The sequence below is a fragment of the Mya arenaria genome, chromosome 8 (assembly GCF_026914265.1).
Source record: "Mya arenaria isolate MELC-2E11 chromosome 8, ASM2691426v1".
Taxonomy (NCBI): Eukaryota; Metazoa; Mollusca; class Bivalvia; order Myida; family Myidae; genus Mya; species Mya arenaria.
In genome coordinates, this window is record NC_069129.1 from 43,478,283 (window position 1) to 43,504,020 (window position 25,738).

The 25,738-nt window shown below is 35.5% G+C and overlaps 1 protein-coding gene across 1 annotated transcript; it reads right to left on the bottom strand.

Moving 5' to 3' along the window:
* Nucleotides 1–3,997: 3,997 nt before the first annotated feature.
* Nucleotides 3,998–25,333, bottom strand: LOC128244869 (uncharacterized). Its single transcript, XM_052962973.1, has 6 exons — nt 24,472–25,333; nt 9,762–9,906; nt 8,220–8,446; nt 7,615–7,727; nt 5,483–7,416; nt 3,998–4,848 (listed from the first exon to the last, which is right to left on the bottom strand). The coding sequence occupies exons 2-6, from the start codon at nt 9,904–9,906 to the stop codon at nt 4,691–4,693; spliced, it is 2,577 nt and encodes an 858-aa protein (XP_052818933.1). The 5' UTR covers nt 24,472–25,333; the 3' UTR covers nt 3,998–4,690.
* Nucleotides 25,334–25,738: the final 405 nt, after the last annotated feature.

Genomic DNA, 25,738 nt, shown 5'->3' on the forward strand with positions numbered 1-25,738 from the left:
TATGATTTTGTCACAACATCTTATGGCCGATCCGTGGGCTGATGGTAAAAGATTTGAGCGTTTCCGATCAGCCTCAAAATAAAATGACACATGGAATAAAGGCGAACGCTTTACGTACACAAAAGAAAAAAAAACTGTTTAGTTTTCTGAAAATTCCTTGACTAATATTTCTATCAAAAAGTAAAACGTATGTGAATTAGAATGCAATTTACTCGTAACGTTAAATGATCTAATTTGTAATATTACATAATGGTAGATATCAATTTTGTTGACAGGGACTCGTTCATGGTTTGTAAAATGCACTTTTTACAAAAATATATTACTACAAATTAAGTGTTGAAAATCATTAGGGGTGTTTAGATAAAGATACTGAAACCCTACATCAAATGTTAATACTGCATTGGAATACCAAAGTTTTGAAAAAAAAGGTTAACAAAACTTAACGCAAAATTTGTTCTAAACTGTACCGTTATTGGTTCGCTCCCTACTTTAACCAGAATATATTTTAATACTTCAACTTGCATTTTTGTCTGCATTATCGATATCAAAGATTATTTTTGTTACAAATACTATAAGACAGGGAAATAAGTTCAGCTTAAACTGCTATAACCCGATTAGACGATTAAGAGCTTCAAATTGTCCTTAAAAACAATGTTTCGTCAAATCTAAGCAGCATTTTATGATGTGTACATTGCATTCTTGGATAGATTTTAAAGTTAAAAAATGATTTATATCATACTTGATTAAATTAATGAGGTCTTGAATGATACTTTGCAGAACCTCTTTCTTGAATGGATGGATTCAGAGATGACGCCAGAATTGCGGCCATGATTTGTCATATGGACGTTATAAAAATTGTGACTGTGACTGTGACTGTAAAGAAATGATGATAGCAAACAACGAAACTATCTTGATATGATTTTCTGGTGTTATATCACCAGAGATAGTATTCACAATTGGTGGTGAAATAGTGTTTAAGATGAAATATTTCCTGCATAATGAAGAGGTAAGCAGGAGTAGTTTTACATATAACAAAGAAGGGAATTTTGTACCGGGCCGACACCGTAAATAGCAGTTCAACCGGCCAGCTGAAAAATAAAACAAAGCTTGGTTATTTATGTGATTAACGTGAAACCAGGCTCAAGTTTTGTGAACAATATAAGTCTTTGGAATGACAAAGACTTAATTTCTAACCTCATCTGTTCATAAAACTAATGACGTTTATTTTTTCTTTGAGTCAGTAATTAACAAACATTGACCATTTTATTCTTTTGATATTCCAGAATTGAGAAAACGTGATTTTTACTAATGATTAACGACTATAATGGCGACAGCTATTAACCCCCCAAATAACCGCTTTCATGAAAAGGTGTTCGTTAATGATGGAGGATATGTCACATTTATTTAAGTATAACTATTTAGCAAGTGGAACCTCGAAATATAATGAAACCTTATTTTTAACGCGGAATAAACCCTGTTAATGATCTCTACTTCCGCAACATATTCTAATATGTAGCGCAATGGCACTCGCCAATATTAATTCATCTCTGTAAAGGTCATCATTCCTATCTTTAGCTAATAAGTAATCGAAAAAGGCATAGCTTTTATTTAGGAGCTTCATTATACTGTTAATGGCAGGTGTTCTGAGAGTAGTTAGAACAGACAATCGCTTAAGCATATGTTTAGAATGGCACTCAAACTTGAATGATAATAATCAAAGGACCTGCCTTTTGCTAAACTCATATCTTACTTGGTACCATCGAAGATGAATCGACTTCGGCTAAGTTCAACCGCTAATGGCTGATTGAAGTTCAGTCCTGAAAACGTTTAATTACTTTGTTTACTAAATTTCTGTCAAAAGGGTTTTACGTCACTGAAACTATTGATTGACAAACTCCTTTTCGTGAAGATAGCGAGTAAAATCCTTTCATTATTGTCACTTCCATGGTCTATTTTGTTCGGTCGAAAATTATAGACTCTGTTCAAATTAAGATTTATAATTTTTAAACTTTTTTTTCACTACTCACAAAAGATTTCCAGCAAAATTATACATGTTTACTACATTTATAACCTTGTTTCCGCTTAAAACCCTACGCTCAGGTTTAGATGGACCTATAGCACACTCTCGGCTATGGAATATACTTACAATCTACTTTTGGATACCATTAGTCATATTAATGCGATTGTGCTATCACAGAGTTTATTAACCTTATATTATTATATACCAGTAGCATTACCCACCTTTTTGAGCTTCCGTAATTAAGATAACACTTCTCATTAAACAAAGTGTGTAAATGTTTTGTATTGTTCAAATGTTAGTTCAGTTGATCCTTAAAAATCTACAAATTGCACATTTTATTTTGTTAAAAAATATGATACCGTTTTACATCGAAGGTGAATCTCCTAGAGTATTTTAATAAGCTTCAAATGTATTTATCCTTCTTGTATATTTTCTTTTCTCTATTATTGTTCTATTTTTCTAGTGCTAATGGTCAGGAAAAATATCGCTATTTTTAAAAATTAATTTGAAAAATAAGTGGCCTAATTGGAAACATTCCTGCAAAGAAAGTTGTTCTTCCTTATTTAGTTTTAATTATAAATCTTAATTTGAACAGAGTCTATAATTTTCGACCGAACAAAATATGATATACACATGATATATTAGTTTAAATAAAACGTGACGAAATAAAGCATTGAAATCTTTCTCGCTTTATACTTGGAGTTTAAATAACAATGATATATTAGACTAAATAAAACGTGACGAAATAAAGGTATGAAATCTATCTCACTTGCTATGGGGAGTTCAAAGCACAAGGTTTTACTAGTTTAAGTAAAACGTTACTATTTCGCAAATTGTCTTCTTACCTGAGCAAATTGATTACTATATTCACCTTTTATATCATTATTTATCACTAGTTTATCTAACTTACTTATCTTATTCACTCCAACTTAGTAGCAATATTATAAAAAAGCCTCATTGCATGACGACATAAGGTTGCACACCCCTTAGGAACACCTCCACTTGAAACTCTTCAATTTTAATGATTTGTCCTATGTTGTTAAGCACAATACTCAAATTCGTTTGAAGATTTCCAGGTAGAGGTTCGAATATATTTTTCTTCTTTGTTTTATTAGCTTATATTTTTTACAGAAATGAATATTGAATTTCATTAAAAAGTAATTAAATACATTTCTACACCAAAACATTAGCCTCGTTGACGACTTTATGACTTGCATGCACGGCTGAAATAGTTAGCTGGGAATTTCAAGCTCTGTTGTTTCAAAAAAGACGGTTAAGCATTTTGATTCTTTGACGTAATGTTTTAAAAGGGTAAAGTTAATTATTAAAAAAATAACAGGTCATGAGACTTTCTAGAACTTGTTGAGTTTGCTTCAAAACAATGATGTTACATTTTTCACGGTCAAACCAGTATGTTAAAATAATAATACCATATAGCTATTTCAGTGCAGTTTGAATACCTATGTGATCAATGATGTATTATTTCTGAAACCATTTATATTTCTTGTTACTCTGATACCAGAATATAACAAAAATGATGAAAAATAAATGAAATAAAGGAATTGTTCTTGTCTCCCGAGTGATGTCGTCTTTATAGAAACAAATGAAATCGAGGAAGGGTAATTAAAGTTTGAATAGATATTTAAACTTTGGTCTAGAATCCTGGAAATGAAACACATTATGAAATTTAAAGCTGATCATAGTTTGAATCGATGTTCATTAGGGTATTGCTAGCTTAAATAAAAATGTTATACGATCACACTATACCTTTATAGGGTACATAGCGGTATATTTTTAAGTTTAATTCTGCCAAAACATTATAGTTCAATAAGCTGTGTCCTCTGAGATTTTGTACTTATCTAGAAACTTCAAAATGGAATGCATAAACTAGTACACTCCAAGATAATTTTAAACTAAACAACCCAAACCATTTCAAATGAATATTTTATTAAACATATTCGTAGATGCATTCCAGGTGTATACTTCACGCATACAGTTGTCGTTATCATTGTTCATAAACACAAATTGCAACTGAAGCACAAATGCAAAAATGTCCTGTTCGGTGTTGAAATGGTCCTTTTTGCAAAAAAAAAACAAACAACACTCGTCTGATTACTTTTAAAATACTGTTTATCCTTAAACGCGATACAGAAATATCTCGGATTATTTACTCAAATATGATCATTTGACCTTAACACCGAACAAGCAACGAGCACATTAATTCTTACGTTGCAATTCTTGCTTATTTACCAAGGCAATGTCACTTTTGTTATGTATAAAAATAATAATTTATCAAGTTCTAGCGGTCTCTTAAGAAATGTTAAGTATATATTAAATATAATAAATAAATTAATAACAATTAAATACGCATCGTCCGTTTTTTGTAAAGCGTATAGCATAGATCATAATTAATGCAGCCAAGCGACATTTGCCATGTTGATGTGTCGACCCCCATCATCAACAATGATTATCAACATGTTATCAACCCATGTAAAAGTACACACTCTAAACAAACCAAGGAATGTTCATTGATAAACGTTTGAACTATTAATCACTGTAAGCACTATCTGTTATGCTATGCACTATTAATTATCGTCAATTAACGTCACAGTACATAGTTTGGGTGTCTCATCTTTTAAAGTTAAGCTACTAGAATATGATGTCCATGTCTCATCCAATAAAGTCAAAGTACATCGTTTCAAGCATGAAGACCCCGTTGACACATATAGCAATCATGCGGCTCGGGCCGAGGCAGGGCTGCCTAGTCTTGTGCATACAGGGCGAACAGGGAACGGGCAAATTACAGTTACGGTGAAGTCGGCATCCTTCTGAAAGACAAAATGCATTTTACTATTTAAGAAGCGCCGAATAGCTTGTTGTTATATTTTATGAGCTATCATACCGATGAGCACATGAAAACAAATGGGTACGCTTTGATTTTCGATAGAACGTTTATTACCTCTAAGAATTATAGAAATGGAGCACATCAGGGCCCATGAATACGAACAGTTTCTATTCCGAATCATTTATTTCGAGGACAAACCATCTGTATTCAATTTCTTTCATGAAGAATATTCAAATAATATTTATCATTTCAAATATAAATAAAATTAAATATTATTCTACATCATCAGCCCTGATAGGAAAAAAGTTACAATGAAAGCATGATTTGCTGTTTTGGTCTTGATTCTGAATTGAGACTTAAGATGTTTCGTTAAGATGTTTACTAAATATGGGCCTTGGACCATTGGTTAATAAATCTAAGTTTAACGTATCCATTAAAACCGTAATTAAAATTCAAACCCGGTTCAAAACATTTCGCATATTAAATAAGGTCGCCGTTTTGCGAAAGATAATAGCATTCTAACCAGAATCATAATAAACAAAAGCAAAAAGAAAATACAAAAAAAAATCGGAAATCACAAGAAAATATGTATTTAAAAAATGGTGAAAAATACCAACCGCCAAAACGAAATCCTTTCTGTGGTGAATTAATTGGTGATGATTGTCCAAAATCTTCGATAGGTCGGTGTTGGAATAACGTGTTAGGTTCAGTGTATCTGGTACTTCTGTCATTGCCTCGACTTTGTGTATTAGTAGGCTGTCGTAGGTGTCTGTTTGAAATAGGTGGTCTGCCGGTGGCGTCACTTAAATCTAAGAGCAATACATTTGGAGTTCTACTGACTTGTGGCTGTGTCCTTTGTATATTGCTTATCTTCTCTACTCTAGGCCTTGGAGTGGATTGCTTCCGTCTTGCACGTATTATTGTAATTCTTCTTGATGTTTGCCGATTAGTATTACCAGTCTTTTTCTTCTTTTCCGGAACGGTTTGGCTAGCGGTCTTTGCTTTTTCCACTGGGCTCGGGGTATTTGCCGTTCTCAATGGCGGTCTCTTGTTTGCAACCACAGGTTGAACTAATTTTTGATGCACTACATCTTGTACATTTGACTCACGCAATACTGGTTCATGTTTGAATTGTCGCTTTGGTCCATGTACTTTTCTTTGCATTTCCTCGTCCCACGGCCAGGTTCCTGAGTAATCACAATAAAATGTTATAAAGTGAAGAGGTGCATTCTCCGGTAGTTCATCTGGACTATCAGCATTCCATAGCATATTAACAGCCTCAGCGTAATCATCTCCATATAGTTTTGGGTCTTCAGAAGTGATTCGGAGAACACCAGAGCAAGGTGTGGATTTGGGTGGATTTGAAGATACATCTAGACAGAACGGGCGACACGTTCGTCCACAATAGTCAAACGCATATACTATTACATCCGTATAATTTGATTCAGGCGATTTTACACCGAGGTAAGTTGTTGCTGACGATAACGCGTGTCTTTGGTCTAAGACCGTAAAGTCTTTGTATTTCCCATAATAATTTAACCCATACGATTCAACATATATTTTCCTTGCCACTGCACTAGTCACTTTACAATTAGGATATGAAGCTAAATGTTCTGTTATATTTCTATTGACAGAAATTGTAGAAAACACATCAGTAGTCATCACAGGTTTATTATTTAGCACTGGAAATGCTTTATAATTTGTAAACTCAGGCGGTCTTTGAAGAACTATTTTTACGGGAATGTATGCCCATTTACGAATATCACAGTATTGGTTGATTGAAAATGTATTTTGAACAGCCCTAGTAAGATGCGCTTCAACGCAAACTTCAACATGATTGTCTTTCAGAGGATTCAGTTCTTCTTGCGATAGACTTACACATGCAGGATATGAACGCGAAGAGTCACACCTAAGATATTTCGATATACATGTAGGATGACTCCTGGTACAAACTGGTGAAGGGTCATACTTTACTAAATCAGCAATAACATTGCTTAAAGCGTCAACATTTCTCAAGTCTCCAAAACCGATAGCAGCATCAGGCGCATGATTATCATCTCCCCAGTTTGATTCGGGGTAGTCCGTTTCTGGATCTATCCCTATCATCTTTTGTCTGGTTCTAAACTCTTCCCATAGGTAATCGACAAATGAATGGTGAAGATAGAACACTGGGTCTTCGGCACTCTGGCTTAAATCATCCATATTGCCTCCCATCCATACATGCAGCGCGTTATGTTGCAACTCTAAATTGTACTGCTTAGGAGCACTTGGATACGTTATATGAGCGGTTCTGTTGCGAGATAAAATTCCATGAATGCCATCATTTGTCATTAATGACCCAGACGCTCCAATATTTCTTGTAAGAATTGTGTCTGTTGAATACACCTTGAAGTTGGCAAAGGGACCGGTGGTAACAAAACCATCACCATTGCCAAGAAATTGTTCTGACCAAACAATAGATTTTGTAGGGTCTTCCATTTCATTGTCGAGATTTGATGCCCAGTAGGGAATGGATACCGACGGGTCTTTTAGGCGTAGTGCTGTTTCAAAACTGTAAAAAGGGGAAACAATTACAAACAGAACACATACCCTCTAGTTCAACTACCCAATGGACTGAATGACATTAACCTTATCACAGTACATTACATTCATTTTCAGGCGTGGCGATCAAGTACTTTTTAATAAGGAATACCACTTTCAAAACGGTGATAATTCTGTCTACAATCAACATACATTTCTTGATACTTACATTAATAAAAGAATTCTGTGCCATCCTGGGAATGCTGCTCCAAAATGTGCCATGGGAATAACATCCCCTGCATGAAGTTCAGCAATTGCAGAGTAAACGTTTGGCTCCAGTGTCTGTAATTCACAAACTTAACGCATCATTATGGCTTTATTGCTTCGGTTGATGATTAATTACAAGGTGATATAACAGACAAACAAATATGTTTTTCTTGTTTAAGTGTAAGATCGCAAGTGAGCATCAGTGCCAGCCAGTTACGATCTTACACTTAAACAAACAAGTATTATGATGTAATAACGCAAATAAAAATACATATAGAACTCGGTTTATGTTTGTCCTCTGCTGTATCACATGATGATGTTAAGCTGAAAATTCCATATTAGTATATTATTGTTCCAAATCTCTTTGAACCACCAAAGAGCATTTTTTAAAAAAATTTACATTATCATATATCAGTTGTAGTAACAAGACATTCATATCATTCATATTCAAACATTAGTTAGTAATGTGTTTAATCTTATTAACTTTATGCGTTGTCATTTTGTATTGGGTTTAGACGATGTTTAAAATTCAAAAATGCCCAAAATAAATTTAACATATATTCTTACCGTATCTTCTTTTAATGCTTGAATGGCCTTATGAAATCTATCCCTTTCGTCATCTGTCATCATTCGATACTCCTTACGTATCCTCGGAAACTGTTCCTTCGATGGGTCAACGGCGATCTGTAGCAGACGATCAAGATAGTCACGTGTTTCTCGTGTGACGTTGTGTCCCATTTGCTCTGCCATTTGCCACATTACTCGCTGCATGCATTCCCAGAAAATCTGTTCGCCTGAAACATATTTTTTCAATGTTATAAACCGCATATTCCAAATGTCCCTCAGCATCTCCATATGCATAACTACTCCTACCCATTCACAGCCAGGATGGTGCTTGTGTTTATTTTCGTGTTCATCGTTGAGTTTGCTTTTTGTGTTTTAATTTAAAAATATTTAGGAAGGAACTATGCATTATTTGTATAATAAGCCTTTATCCGCGTTTAATATGAAAAATACTTTTTGAATGTAAAAATGTGATGAGTCGCGACTTTAAATATTGAGTCAATATATTCACGAACGTCTTGGTTAAGATATATTGTTTTCAAATTCCATATACAATTTTATTGTTCGCATTTTTTTTTAAAAGAAAAGGTCCAGATAATAAGGTATCATCATAAACACATACTTTATTATTAACAGTATTACATTAAGAGTCTTGAAACTTAAGTGAATAAAATGCGAATTTATTTTGCAATAAAAACATGGAAACGGAATATCTAAAAGTTGAAAATATTGTGAAACTATCAAAATAACACAACATAAACAGAACAGAATGGCCCCAATTTCTCGAAACTTCTTAAGCTTAACAGGCTGAAGTAACTTATTTCAATTAGCCAAAATACAAATTTAAATTAAAATTTGATAAATGAAAAATGGTTAATTTTGATTATCATAAAGATAATGCCTATTTAAAGTATTAAAAGTCTTCAAGAAGTCAATATAATGCAATTTTTTGAAATCCAAAAATAGTGAGCTTAGCTTAATCCTGTTATAAGTGACTTAAGAAGTTTTGAGAAATTAACGATTGTTAACGATTTCTTACACTAAACATTTTATCATTGACACTCTTATTCAAAATCACTACCTATAATACATGTTTAACAAACATTAATTTTGAGCGATAAACCTTTAACTACATACTTAATAATACATTTATGGAAACTATTAATTACTGATAACAACATTGTAACCGTGTAACAAATTCAATAGCAGAAAACGCGAAAATTATTAAACGATTGGTGAGTGGAAAAAGATTTACTGTGATCTACTATTTTTTCATAAAGGTAAAAATATCTTGTTCTCTGTACCTTTCACATTAATCTCGGTACCCCTCATAAGCATTTTGTTTTACATTTATTCATTCTTTTTGGTCTATTAAAACAATTGTATTTATTGTGGTAAATCTTATTTGGGAATAAGAGTGCATCTTTTAAGACTGACAATAAGAACATTACAGAACAGAGATTTATTTATACTAATGCAAATGTACATAGTCTTAACATATGCATTGATTCAATTTGATATATGTAACATGGTTAAAGGACTTACCCGGTACGTCGGAAATGTTGTGCATCATCCTAGCACCGTTGAAATGGATTTTGACTCCATCCGGCATCGGAAGCTTGCGAATCATACATGAGACGAGGAGGAAGTAGCTGATTGATACCAGGAAACATGATTGGCCAATGTGCATCTGAAAAACAGTACGCGGGCGGAGCAATGAATACACTTCACCAATATCAATTTTCAATGAATACATACACTGAACTAAAAACAGTTCAAAGGGATGTAATCTAAAAAGTAATTAATTTGAATAAATATGGCGCTTTTTTGTTCAAATTTCTCCAGTTTTTGACAACAAACAATGTTTGGCGTTTTTCAGATAGAGAGATACCTCGAGTTTAAGTATGTTAAAAACCCCAATTCAAAGCCAACATTGCATAAAGTGATCGGATATCCTATTTGGTACAAAAAGAGTTATCACTCGGTTAATGGCTAAAATACGCCAAAAAAGCCCGTTTGGTTCGTTATAGACATTGCTGGTCGTTTTCGTTAAATCGATCGAACTGATTTGCTATTAACATATTCAAATATAATATATAGATTTGGTTGTCCGGTTAGCGCAGTGGTTAGCACACTCGCTTCTCACCAAGGCGACCCGTCGGGTTCGATTACTGGCCTGGGCGCATGTGAATTTGGTTAGTGGTCACCAAGCCGGACAAGTGGGTTTTCTCCTGGTTCTCCGGTTTCCCCCACAACACAAGACAACACTCTCGCGCAACATCGTGCCAACGAGAGTGATTAATATAAGTTGTTATAGCTTGTTTCACAATCGTTGTAAAATTAAATGAAGTTTAAACTAAATATAATATAATTTGAAAAGAAAGTTGTTAAGTGTATGTATGCTAGTTTTGAATGAGTTTTAACGGGGTTTATGCTGAGTAAAAGGATGATTGTCATTTAATTCAAAAGTATGATGACACAGTTCTAAAGCCTCAAAGTATAAGGAAAAATACATTAATGAAATTACTGAAGTAATGCAATTATATTATTTTCAATCTATTGTTTTCCAGTCATTTATTTTCACTGTTCTAGCACAGCCCGACGAAAATCTGTACATTATTTGCATAAGTAGTTGTTGGAAAAACAAACATCCCTATTTCAAGAAAATGACATTACGGTCTAAGATTTCCAAGTTCTTTTTTACAGAAATTAGAAAAGCTCTCTATATTTCTTTCTGTAGTATAGTTTTGTGATTTTTACTTTCAGAAGGGTTTTTGGACTTTAAAATGAAGTTATCTTTATGATAATCTCGAAAAACTGTTTTTAATTTAGTAAAATGAAGATTAAGTAATTGGATGAGTTAAATAGTCTGCTTAAGCTTGTTACGTTAAAACTTTCGGGACATTGAGTCCAGAATGTCCGCCTATTTGTTTTTGATTTGTTTCTGCCCCTAAGTAAATATTTAAGATGTATTTACTAATTAATGTTGACATTCATTTTCTTTGATTTATGTAGTCATCCACATAAAAACATTTTGCATATTGTGTATTCAATTAGCGCTGTCACCTCAAGAAAAAAACCCGGCCATACAGATATGTTTTAACAAAGACTTTGTCTCATTCGCATTACATAATACTCCATTTTTACAACTGTAATATGTTTTTCAAAACTGCCTAAACACTAATGTGGCTGGAACGAGCTTGTTTGTGATATTATTTATAAGGTAGGACATTTTATCATACTTTTTATATAATCTAAAAAATGCTTTCTAGTTAATCAAGATTGTAGTATACGTTGTTTACATATTAGCTCAATTAGGCAGACTTGTTTATTAATCTAAACATTTGATTATTCTCAATACAATCGTATGTTTTATAAGTGCATCATAATACGGATTATGTCTGTTTCTTGGCCTATGGTTACAAATAATCTCAAGTCTAGACTAAGAATTAGAAAAAATATCTTCCATCAAGAAACACAAAGTTATCTTTGTGTTATATATTTTACCAAAATATGTGTAACAAATGGCGAAACGTTAAAACATAATATGATACAGCGAAGTTCACATTTGTGCGTCACAAGCATCTCTATGCCAGAGTTGTCAGCAAATCTTAATAACCTTTGATATCTACGAGTTGTTAACTTGTCATAAGTGTCCCTCAACATTTACATCCACATGCGGATGAATCATTCTAGCACAACGGATAGGCATTTCAGGTGACGTCAGCGACGTACTATTTCTCATTTCTTTTATTATATACTTTATGAAACCATAATTATGAGATTTCAATAGATGAGTTCCATAAACATTCACTTGGCACAAATATATCTTCATAACTAAAAAAAATAACCATAAACATAAAGACGTGATACTGAAGGAACTTCTTGACGTACGCAGTGAATGCATATTACTGCGCGTCATGACGTCAGTAAACATTATCGCACGCCTCTTTGATGAAATGTACAAACAATCGCTTTTTTTATGTATTTTCTTCACAAAAAATGTAATTTAAGGTCTGCTAGAAAAAATATCTATCATGTATGTTCGTTCCGGATAGAAAAATCCGACCATCGGGCACGCTGCGTAGCCGGTAACTCGGCAAGCCTCGTAATCTTGCAACGCAGGTGCCCTCGGGTCGGATTTTTCTATCAGGAACGGGAACACATGGCAGATATTATTAATGTGTAACACTATTATGTTTTGGGAAGCTATGAACATTTTGAATCGTTTACTCATCAGTTACCCTATAATAATGATGACAACAGCCAATAAATAGTACATTTAACTGTCCGGTGTATAATTTATTACAGAAGTCATTCACGATGACTTGGTTAATCAGATGTATTATTGGACAGATGAATGATACTGTAGAGTGAAACATTATTTTATTATAACTTCGTGGTAATAATGGAGATTTGCTGTATGTATGGTTTTGGTTAATACATGTACATGGTACCTAGTTTGTATGGATCTTGCTGAACACAAATCAGTGTCAGGGAGATTTGTTGGTAATACACCAGTTTTGGTTTCACGAACTGTATATTTGTTTCAGTTTCAAGTAAAATCAAAACCAGTTCGATATTGTTTTATTACGAAAACCGAAACTTCTTTCTGAGCTATCAAAACCGCTCCGAATGCAACTTCGAAAGTTCGTTGCATCCGAAAACTAGTTTACTTTGAAAAAACAACAACATGGCGGACAGTGATCTAATACGTGTGTTGAAAAAACATTTAGGCAAACGAACATCTGCGGTAACATTGGTTTGAAGAAATTCAGAGATAATGGCTACATGCAAAGGTTCCACCATGATATTGAAATTTACACATAAAAATCATTCCTTTGTTACTTTGCAAAACTTTCGAATCAGGTTTCAAAACCGCCGAAACCATTGAAACCAAACCTGAAACGAGTTTGGTAGCCATTAGTTTATGAATAAGTAAAGTAAGTCGTGTTCTTTGGCAGATTAGTCATAGGTAACACTTCTTATTTCTTTATTGTATGGTCTATTAAGGAAAAACTTTATGCATTTTATTGAAACTCATTTGTATACTTATACATTATTTTTAATTAGAAATGAATATAGCTGATAGTCAACAGTGCGATTTATAGACGAAAAACTTGATGTCAACATCGACCTAAAATTAATAATCATAATGACGCAAAGTAAACAAAGTCGCACGCGCTGTTTGGTGAAATGTACAATAAACCGAATTAAGATTGATCATATACGTATATGTATATCTTGTGTTTTCCGTCAAGATAGGAAATCTTCTGAGCTCCGGGAACGATGTGCGTGGCAGGTAACTCGACAAGACTCGTTACCGGCTGACATGCGTGCTCTTCATTCGGAACTCCTCGGCCATTTTTATCGAAAACAACCTCGGATGTATGCTGGTACATCAGTTGAAGTAGTTCGTATTGTTTTAATTACATCAGTAATTAATTGTAGTGTTTTAGAGTTGTATTTATTGATCTCAGTTTAAATTGACTGCCAGCGAAGTGCATAGTTGCAAACATAATTAAGATTTCCAAGAGTTAAATCATAAAGTTTAACTGCTTAATAAAATTACTACGCGATCTACTTACAGCGGACTAAAACGAGCATTTTTTGAGAATGTAAACCGTCCACATACATCCGAGGTTGTTTTCGATAAAAATGGCCAAAGGAATACCGAATGGCGTGCTCGTTGGTCAGATTTTATTTTCATCCGTACCGGAAACAGTTATACAGCTACAAACCGAAATGAAATAAGCTAAAGTCGTCCATTTCCTGTGTAGAAACCTGAACAAACGTTGGATCGCCAATGTGTTTGAAAGAAATGGCTGAAACGCTATTCAGTCATGATCTGGAACACCTTAGTAACTTGGCCGTTTAGGAAAAGTATTGACAGTAGATGTTATACTTCATTCCTTATGATCAAGATAAACATATAAAAATAAGTTCGTAAAAATGTCTGTAACCGACTTTAGTGTTTGCCCAACATTGTTAGCCAATCAGGGGCCCTAGAGTTTTAAAATGTTTCGTTTCAAATTTGTGAAGAATCGTTACTTATTTCTGAGGACGACTCTTAATGATTAAGTACATTGCTATAACTGCGCATGCGCATATAGCCACGCCTACTGATTGCATTTGCAAAGGCGCAATTTCAGTGTCAACGATAGTTGAAATGAAGTCATAATATCACTTTTAGTAAATCACAATGAATCATCTTTATACCAAAATTAAATGTATATAACGTTCCACTTCAAATAATAAAAAGATTAAGAAAATTTCTTCATCATTTCCTAGAAGTGAAATGAAGATCCGGCGTTTTGCAATTTGAGTGTGAACTCAGACCTGAGACTGTTTATAATCATGGCCTCAGGTGCCAGAAATTAATTGCCAACAGGTTTAGAAAGCAACTTCCGCAGCCCTTACTAAATAAATTAACTAACATATAATTAACAAAAGAAGCTCGATTTATTGCGACGCAGCATGGTTGTCACAAAGAAGATTTTTGTACAGGTGTTTTTTTAATATAATTAATCTAATAATGAACCTCGTATATTGTTGTTTAAAAATGAATCAAATATATTAATTCAACCAATTTAAATGATTCTGTATTTTTTAAAGTCTGCATTCAAAAAGGAACCAGCAAGTATGCATACCACGTCAATAATGATAACTTAAGGTAAGCAATCCATCATAAGGATACAAATAGTAGTAGTAGTAGTAGTAGTAGTAGTAGTAGTAGTAGTAGTAGTAGTAGTAGTAGTAGTAGTAGTAGTAGTAGTAGTAGTAGTAGTAGTAGATTGTTTATTATAGTGACATACAAATAAATAACATAATTTATACAGTGAGAGTACACCCGGCCCCATGGGCCTATAGGTCACCTTTAAGAGTGAGTTAACATAATTCGATATATAAGTTACAAATGATTTTCAAACATATATGTGTTGGTGCATTTTAGATATTAAACGTGCTCCCTCACAGATTGAACGTTTTGACAACATTATTATTGTTTGTTTTGGAACCAGCCAATTTTTGCGAGAATGCATGGAAACCAGTTATATAAGACTGCTGACAAAGAAATAGATAGCAGAATTTTAAATTTAATTTCAAAAATGGATGTTTTATGCATTTTTCTTTAACCGTTAATAAGGTTTAAGCCATAAAACATTAATTTTCGAACGGAAATATGAAAATCTGCTATCTGATCTTTTGTCAACCATCTTTTATCGTTGGTTTGCAGATAATCATGCAAAAAAATACTATTTCCAAGACAAAAAATAAAAAGTTGTAAAAACGGTACATCACTGAGAGTGTAGCTTTAACATCGAGATTATGACTTAGGGACTTCAACAGTGCAAAAGTGGGTGGGGAAGGCCAAATATTAAAACGTTTCAAAAGTATTTTCCTTTCCATACATCCTTTACGACATGTTTTGGGGGTTACACAGAGTTGACCAAATTTAACGAAATATGATTTTATCAGATTTTTAACCAAAAGCATTTGTATTTTCTCGGAAATCTGTCGGCTAAATAACTGTTTTTGTCTGAAAATGCCACAGACTATCTAATTAACAATACATTGTGGGTTCCCGGTGGTATCTGATCAAATAAAAAATATATTGTTGAATATGTTGTACTGACTTTTTTGACATAAAAATATATTTATTTCGTAGTTCCGTAAAAATGCAAATGCTTTTTAATTGACAATCTGATTAAATCTTCTGAAAGTTTCGTAAAATTTGCTCAACTCCTTATTACATCTATACATGTTGCAACGCATATATGGTTTACGACTACAAAATATTGAAGCTCAAAACTAAACAAAAAATGAAAATTAAAAAATCATGTATTGTTCCTTCAAACGAAATGGTATTTAGGGGGTGATTACAAAAAAATAACAATGATTATATAGCATTGTATTTAATTTGTTTCTTAAAGCTGCACCCTCACAGATTGAACGTGTTGAAATTTATTATTTTTTTGTCTTGGAACGAGCCATTTCTTTGCGAAAATGCATGTAAACCAGTGATATAAGACTGCTGACAAAAAAAGATCGCAGGTTTTTATTTTTTAGTTCAAAAATTAAGGTGTTATGCATTTTTCTTAAACCGTTAGTAACGGTTTAAGCCATAAAACATTAATTATCGAACGGAAATATGCAAATATGCGATGTGATCTTTTGTCAGCAATTTTTTATCATTGTTTTGCAGATATGTACGCAAAAATTTGCTCTTTCCAAGACAAAAAATAAAAAAAAGTTGTAAAAATGGTATAAAGTGCAGCTTTAACACAATGCCAATATATATAAAAACTTTAATTGAATTGAATTAAGCCAAATATTAAACTGCTTGCCGTGAGACAGACACAGCTATTTAGATCAATTACTAAAGACAAACATTGAATTATAAATTATCCTATAATTATGATAAATAACAGTAGTGTATCAATTTGAAAGATGGCAATGTGTGTTGTGTTTTCTTAATGGATTAGAGTTATTTTCGTGTGTTGTTCGGTTTTAACTAAAACTTGTCTATATGCATGTCATCTGTCAAACGGAATAACTATGTCAATCATGTGTTTATGATTTTTATATAACAACAATTTCACCCGTACAGTAAACTGTTTTGACATGTGTGATGCATCAGTGAAAGACACTCGCTCTTCGTTTTGGACCAATACATGTATTTATTTTTCCCGGTAATTCATCTGAAAAAAACACTTATTTTATAATCATTTTACTCTTTGAAATCGAAATTGCAGAAATAATACAATTAAAGTCTAAACATATCTGGCTGTAGTTAGGAGCGAGCCTATGCCGGTACAGTCAAGAAAAAATAGAAAACTGACGCATTCACCACTCGGCCACAAGGACCTATAAAATATATGATGTATATTCATATAAACGTATTATATTATATTATGCTGATGTTTTAAATAATGTTTTGTAACTCGAACGACTTCCTTTACGGCTGACAGTCGCTCACGATCGCTAACGTGTGTGATTTGGTTCCCAGCGTGCAGTGTACACACTATGACATAACAGGGATGCAAAACAAAACAGTTTGCTACTGCAAGACACGGTTTGTCTTAACTGAATGCAGGGCTGAATACATAAAACAACAACAACAACAACAACAACAACAACAACAACAACAACAACAACAACGACGACAATAACAACTACAACTACAACTGCAACAACATTATTAAAATAGGAAAAGAAAATGAGAACTACTCAAACGACAAGACAATACACACACGCACACACACGCACATTGAACAATGACACAAATCTACTAGCATTTTTGCCAAGCAATACGGTCATTATGAACATTTTCATAGCCAAAATACCATGACTCCCATGACTATGTACTGTCAAACATCTGTAAAAGAACAATCGGATCAAAAAACATAAATCAAAAGCATAATGGGCAATAACAGATGCATCTAAGCCACAACTATAACACCAAAAACAATATCGTAAGAAGGCAATAACAGAGTCAATGGAGCAACAAATATGCTGCCCAAATCAATAACATTAGAAGGCAGTAACAGAGTCATGGTATGAGAGCCACACCTAGGTTGCCAAGATCAATAATATACGAAGTCAACAAAAAAGTCTATATACAACTATACAATCAGCCCAAATCAATAACATTAGAAGGTAACAACGGAGTCATGGGAGTCAGCTATACAGCCCAAGTCAAAATCATTAGAAGGTAACAACAGAGTCATGGGAGTCAGCTATACAGCCCAAGTCAATAACATTAGAAGGTAACAACGGAGTCATGGGAGCCAGCTATACAGCCCAAGTCAATATCATTAGAAGGTAACAACAGAGTCATGGGAGTCAGCTATACAGCCCAAGTCAATAACATTAGAAGGTAACAAAAAGGTCATGGGAGCCAGCTAATACAGCCCAAATCAATATCATTAGAAGGTAACAACAGAGTCATGGGAGTCAGCTATACAGCCCAAGTCAATATCATTAGAAGGTAACAACGGAGTCATGGGAGCCAGCTATACAGCCCAAGTCAATATCATTAGAAGGTAACAACGGAGTCATGGGAGCCATCTATACAGCCCAAGTCAATATCATTAGAAGGTAACAACAGAGTCATGGGAGCCATCTATACAGCCCAAGTCAATATCATTAGAAGGTAACAACAGAGTCATGGGAGCCATCTATACAGCCCAAGTCAATATCATTAGAAGGTAACAACGGAGTCATGGGAGCCAGCTATACAGCCCAAGTCAATATCATTAGAAGGTAACAACGGAGTCATGGGAGCCAGCTATACAGCCCAAGTCAATAACATTAGAAGGTAACAACGGAGTCATGGGAGTCAGCTATACAGCCCAAGTCAATATCATTAGAAGGTAACAACAGAGTCATGGGAGCCAGCTATACAGCCCAAGTCAATATCATTAGAAGGTAACAACGGAGTCATGGGAGCCAGCTATACAGCCCAAGTCAATAACATTAGAAGGTAACAACGGAGTCATGGGAGTTAGCTATACAGCCCAAGTCAATAACATTAGAAGGTAACAACGGAGTCATGGGAGCCAGCTATACACCCCAAATCAATATCATTAGAAGGTAACAACAAGGTCATGGGAGCCAGCTATACAGCCCAAGTCAATATCATTAGAAGGTAACAACAAGGTCATGGGAGTCAGCTATACAGCCCAAGTCAATATCATTAGAAGGTAACAACAAGGTCATGGGAGTCAGCTATACAGCCCAAATCAATATCATTAGAAGGTAACAACAGAGTCATGGGAGCCAGCTATACAGCCCAAGTCAATATCATTAGAAGGTAACAACGGAGTCATGGGAGGCAGCTATACAGCCCAAATCAATAACATTAGAAGGTAACAACGGAGTCATGGGAGTCAGCTATACAGCCCAAGTCAATATCATTAGAAGGTAACAACAGAGTCATGGGAGCCAGCTATACAGCCCAAGTCAATATCATTAGAAGGTAACAACGGAGTCATGGGAGCCAGCTATACAGCCCAAGTCAATATCATTAGAAGGTAACAACGGAGTCATGGGAGCCAGCTATACAGCCCAAATCAATATCATTAGAAGGTAACAACGGAGTCATGGGAGCCAGCTATACAGCCCAAGTCAATATCATTAGAAGGTAACAACGGAGTCATGGGAGTCAGCTATACAGCCCAAGTCAATATCATTAGAAGGTAACAACGGAGTCATGGGAGCCAGCTATACAGCCCAAGTCAATATCATTAGAAAGTAACAACGGAGTCATGGGAGCCAGCTATACAGCCCAAATCAATATCATTAGAAGGTAACAACAGAGTCACGGGAGTCAGCTATACAGCCCAAGTCAATATCATTAGAAGGTAACAACGGAGTCATGGGAGCCAGCTATACAGCCCAAGTCAATATCATTAGAAGGTAACAACGGAGTCATGGGAGCCAGCTATACAGCCCAAGTCAATATCATTAGAAGGTAACAACGGAGTCATGGGAGCCAGCTATACAGCCCAAGTCAATATCATTAGAAGGTAACAACAAGGTCATGGGAGCCAGCTATACAGCCCAAGTCAATATCATTAGAAGGTAACAACAAGGTCATGGGAGTCAGCTATACAGCCCAAGTCAATATCATTAGAAGGTAACAACAAGGTCATGGGAGCCAGCTATACAGCCCAAGTCAATATCATTAGAAGGTAACAACAAGGTCATGGGAGTCAGCTATACAGCCCAAGTCAATATCATTAGAAGGTAACAACGGAGTCATGGGAGCCAACTATACAGCCCAAGTCAATATCATTAGAAGGTAACAACGGAGTCATGGGAGCCAGCTATACAGCCCAAGTCAATATCATTAGAAGGTAACAACAAGGTCATGGGAGTCAGCTATACAGCCCAAGTCAATATCATTAGAAGGTAACAACAAGGTCATGGGAGTCAGCTATACAGCCCAAGTCAATATCATTAGAAGGTAACAACGGAGTCATGGGAGCCAGCTATACAGCCCAAGTCAATATCATTAGAAGGTAACAACAAGGTCATGGGAGTCAGCTATACAGCCCAAGTCAATATCATTAGAAGGTAACAACGGAGTCATGGGAGCCAGCTATACAGCCCAAGTCAATATCATTAGAAGGTAACAACGGAGTCATGGGAGTCAGCTATACAGCCCAAGTCAATATCATTAGAAGGTAACAACGGAGTCATGGGAGCCAACTATACAGCCCAAGTCAATATCATTAGAAGGTAACGACGGAGTCATGGGAGCCAGCTATACAGCCCAAGTCAATATCATTAGAAGGTAACAACGGAGTCATGGGAGCCAACTATACAGCCCAAGTCAATATCATTAGAAGGTAACAACGGAGTCATGGGAGCCAACTATACAGCCCAAGTCAATATCATTAGAAGGTAACAACGGAGTCATGGGAGCCAGCTATACAGCCCAAGTCAATATCATTAGAAGGTTACAACGGAGTCATGGGAGCCAGCTATACAGCCCAAGTCAATATCATTAGAAGGTAACAACGGAGTCATGGGAGCCAGCTATGCAGCCCAAGTCAATATCATTAGAAGGTAACAACGGAGTCATGGGAGTCAGCTATACAGCCCAAGTCAATATCATTAGAAGGTAACAACGGAGTCATGGGAGCCAGCTATACAGCCCAAGTCAATATCATTAGAAGGTAACAACGGAGTCATGGGAGTCAGCTATACAGCCCAAGTCAATATCATTAGAAGGTAACAACGGAGTCATGGGAGCCAGCTATACAGCCCAAGTCAATATCATTAGAAGGTAACAACGGAGTCATGGGAGCCAGCTATACAGCCCAAGTCAATATCATTGGAAGGTAACAACGGAGTCATGGGAGCCAGCTATACAGCCCAAGTCAATATCATTAGAAGGTAACAACAGAGTCATGGGAGCCAGCTATACAGCCCAAGTCAATATCATTAGAAGGTAACAACGGAGTCATGGGAGTCAGCTATACAGCCCAAATCAATATCATTAGAAGGTAACAACGGAGTCATTGGAGCCAGCTATACAGCCCAAGTCAATATCATTAGAAGGTAACAACGGAGTCATGGGAGCCAGCTATACAGCCCAAGTCAATATCATTAGAAGGTAACAACGGAGTCATGGGAGCCAACTATACAGCCCAAGTCAATATCATTAGAAGGTAACAACAAGGTCATGGGAGCCAGCTATACAGCCCAAGTCAATATCATTAGAAGGTAACAACAAGGTCATGGGAGTCAGCTATACAGCCCAAGTCAATATCATTAGAAGGTAACAACAAGGTCATGGGAGCCAGCTATACAGCCCAAGTCAATATCATTAGAAGGTAACAACAAGGTCATGGGAGTCAGCTATACAGCCCAAGTCAATATCATTAGAAGGTAACAACGGAGTCATGGGAGCCAAATTTACAGCCCAAGTCAATATCATTAGAAGGTAACAACGGAGTCATGGGAGCCAGCTATACAGCCCAAGTCAATATCATTAGAAGGTAACAACGGGGTCATGGGAGTCAGCTATACAGCCTAAGTCAATATCATTAGAAGGTAACAACAAGGTCATGGGAGTCAGCTATACAGCCCAAGTCAATATCATTAGAAGGTAACAACGGAGTCATGGGAGCCAGCTATACAGCCCAAATCAATATCATTAGAAGGTAACAACAAGGTCATGGGAGTCAGCTATACAGCCCAAGTCAATATCATTAGAAGGTAACAACGGAGTCATGGGAGCCAGCTATACAGCCCAAGTCAATATCATTAGAAGGTAACAACGGAGTCATGGAAGCCAACTATACAGCCCAAGTCAATATCATTAGAAGGTAACGACGGAGTCATGGGAGCCAACTATACAGCCCAAGTCAATATCATTAGAAGGTAACAACGGAGTCATGGGAGCCAGCTATACAGCCCAAGTCAATAACATTAGAAGGTAACAACGGAGTCATGGGAGCCAACTATACAGCCCAAGTCAATATCATTAGAAGGTAACAACGGAGTCATGGGAGCCAACTATACAGCCCAAGTCAATATCATTAGAAGGTAACAACGGAGTCATGGGAGCCAGCTATACAGCCCAAGTCAATATCATTAGAAGGTAACAACGGAGTCATGGGAGCCAGCTATACAGCCCAAGTCAATATCATTAGAAGGTAACAACGGAGTCATGGGAGCCAACTATACCGCCCAAGTCAATATCATTGGAAGGTAACAACGGAGTCATGGGAGCCAGCTATACAGCCCAAGTCAATATCATTAGAAGGTAACAACAGAGTCATGGGAGCCAGCTATACAGCCCAAGTCAATATCATTAGAAGGTAACAACGGAGTCATGGGAGTCAGCTATACAGCCCAAATCAATATCATTAGAAGGTAACAACGGAGTCATTGGAGCCAGCTATACAGCCCAAGTCAATATCATTAGAAGGTAACAACGGAGTCATGGGAGCCAGCTATACAGCCCAAGTCAATATCATTAGAAGGTAACAACGGAGTCATGGGAGCCAGCTATACAGCCCAAGTCAATAACATTAGAAGGTAACAACGGAGTCATGGGAGCCAGCTATACAGCCCAAGTCAATATCATTAGAAGGTAACAACGGAGTCATGGGAGCCAACTATACAGCCCAAGTCAATAACATTAGAAGGTAACAACGGAGTCATGGGAGCCAGCTATACAGCCCAAGTCAATAACATTAGAAGGTAACAACGGAGTCATGGGAGCCAGCTATACAGCCCAAGTCAATAACATTAGAAGGTAACAACGGAGTCATGGGAGCCAACTATACAGCCCAAGTCAATAACATTAGAAGGTAACAACGGAGTCATGGGAGTCAGCTATACAGCCCAAGTCAATATCATTAGAAGGTAACAACGGAGTCATGGGAGCCAACTATACAGCCCAAGTCAATATCATTAGAAGGTAACAACGGAGTCATGGGAGCCAACTATACAGCCCAAGTCAATATCATTAGAAGGTAACAACGGAGTCATGGGAGCCAGCTATACAGCCCAAGTCAATATCATTAGAAGGTAACAACGGAGTCATGGGAGCCAGCTATACAGCCCAAGTCAATATCATTAGAAGGTAAGACAGGAGTCATGGGAGCCAGCTATACAGCCCAAGTCAATATCATTAGAAGTTAACAACGGAGTCATGGGAGCCAGCTATACAGCCCAAGTTAATAACATTAGAAGGTAACAACGGAGTCATTGGAGCCAGCTATACAGCCCAAGTCAATATCATTAGAAGGTAACAACGGAGTCATGGTAGCCAGCTATACAGCCCAAGTCAATATCATTAGAATGTAACAACGGAGTCATGGGAGCCAGCTATACAGCCCAAGTCAATATCATTAGAAGGTAACAACGGAGTCATGGGAGCCAGCTATACAGCCCAAGTCAATAACATTAGAAGGTAACAACGGAGTCATGGGAGCCAGCTATACAGCCCAAGTCAATATCATTAGAAGGTAACAACGGAGTCATGGGAGCCAGCTATACAGCCAAGTCAATAACATTAGAAGGTAACAACGGAGTCATGGTAGCCAGCTATACAGCCCAAGTCAATATCATTAGAAGGTAACAACGGAGTCATGGGAGCCAGCTATACAGCCCAAGTTAATAACATTAGAAGTCAATTACAGAGTCATAAAATGGGAGCCAGAACTAGGCTGCTAAGATCAATGATATATGAAGTCAATAAAAAAGCCATGGGAGCCATAATCAATAACATCAGAAGGTGATATTACACTCAATTCAGCCACAACAATAACTGTACAAATGAGAAGGCAAAAACATATTCTTAGAGCAACAACACAGCTGCCAAATCAATACACAACATAGTCACCGAAGCCACAAATTCATTTCCGAAATAGGCAAAACAAAGGCATGTACATATATATTAATTACATAATCCATAACAGAGTCATTAGAGCCTCCTACTAAATGACTTTATGTTTATTTTTATTTGCACAACGATCACAGAAAAGAAACTGTTAAACAATATGATGATATTGATACTAATACTGATAGTTATAATACTGCACTCCATTGAACTTATAATTTAATAATAATAAATTGTAAAGAATGATCATTAGTATAACTGTTATCATTGCCATAATTACAACCCTGTTATTCATTGTGGTGTATTAAAGTATAAGATAAAACATATATTTTTAACTTGATATACAGAATTAATAAAAGATTTAAAGTTATTAAGTTCTTAACTGTATCATACCTTGTGTTCTATGTAAGGTTCAATTCAAGAGTCCAAATATTTTCAGTTCCTGAAAGAATAGAGCTCGTTTTCCGCAACAACTTATTGTTCTTTCCATGATGGAATCGAGAAACTCTCCATTGGTTTCCTCTAACATTCTTGATCACATCATGAATTGTTCGTTCAACTGTTTTTGACTTTCCAAATTTTAAGCGAAAATCACATATACACCTTCCATTTACAATTCAGGCTTTAATAACTCATCGAATTTCATCAAAGTCTTTTGACCACACCATAATTGTTACTGCAAATTGTTCTGACTAAGCACATTTTTGCAAATTTCACTACAAACATCACCTTTAAGCTAAGTCATCATTATTCAACTTTTTGACCACACGATTTGCAACAAAAATATTTAAATACTTAATAAAACATAAAAATGAAGTTCACAACTGTGGTTTTATTTTTAATAGACGCTGAATCGTGATGTTCATTTTACCAAACAATGACCGTCCATATAGCAATACATATAATTTCTGGTATTTTTCTATCCCCGTATTGTCCAAATTAATTACCATACAAAGTCACAGGTCCACAATCGCGAGACATTTATTACTACACAGTAAATAAATGAAATAAACCTGTCTTCTCCTAATGTTTTATAATATTTAATCATTTCTACAATGGCTTATGTCTACCGGGATCAAAGAAGGGTTTTTTTGCAGTAAATTACATTATGCTAATGTGTAATAATGATTTACTTTAAAGCCTGCTTCATCATTATTTTTCATACAGTTTTCACACATGACATAATAAATTATGCAAGTAGTTAATAAATTAACAAACGGACTAATGACACATAGACCCATATAAACAGCTTTTAATTCCAACTTTATTTTATTTTCGATACATTCCTATTCCAAACAAGACACACAAAAAACACTATAAAAAAGACCAACTCAAAGAAACGCCTGTATACAAAATGCATCGCTCATGCTTGTTGAAGTATTTCCATTTCAGCTCTAATTCATCAAAATATAATTAATTCATGATTCATTCGTGATTACAATTTTGAAACGAAATATTCACGGTTTTGCATTTTCCGAAGTTTTCTCATTTCTATATTTTGCATTTGTTAAATGAATGTTAGAAAGCCCAAATCATTTATTAAAATTTTGACTACTTTTAAAAGGGAAACTCTTATTGAAAATCAATACATCACTTGTATAACAAACATAAATTTTGAGTGATAATCCTTTAACTACTTACTAAATAATGCATTTATGGA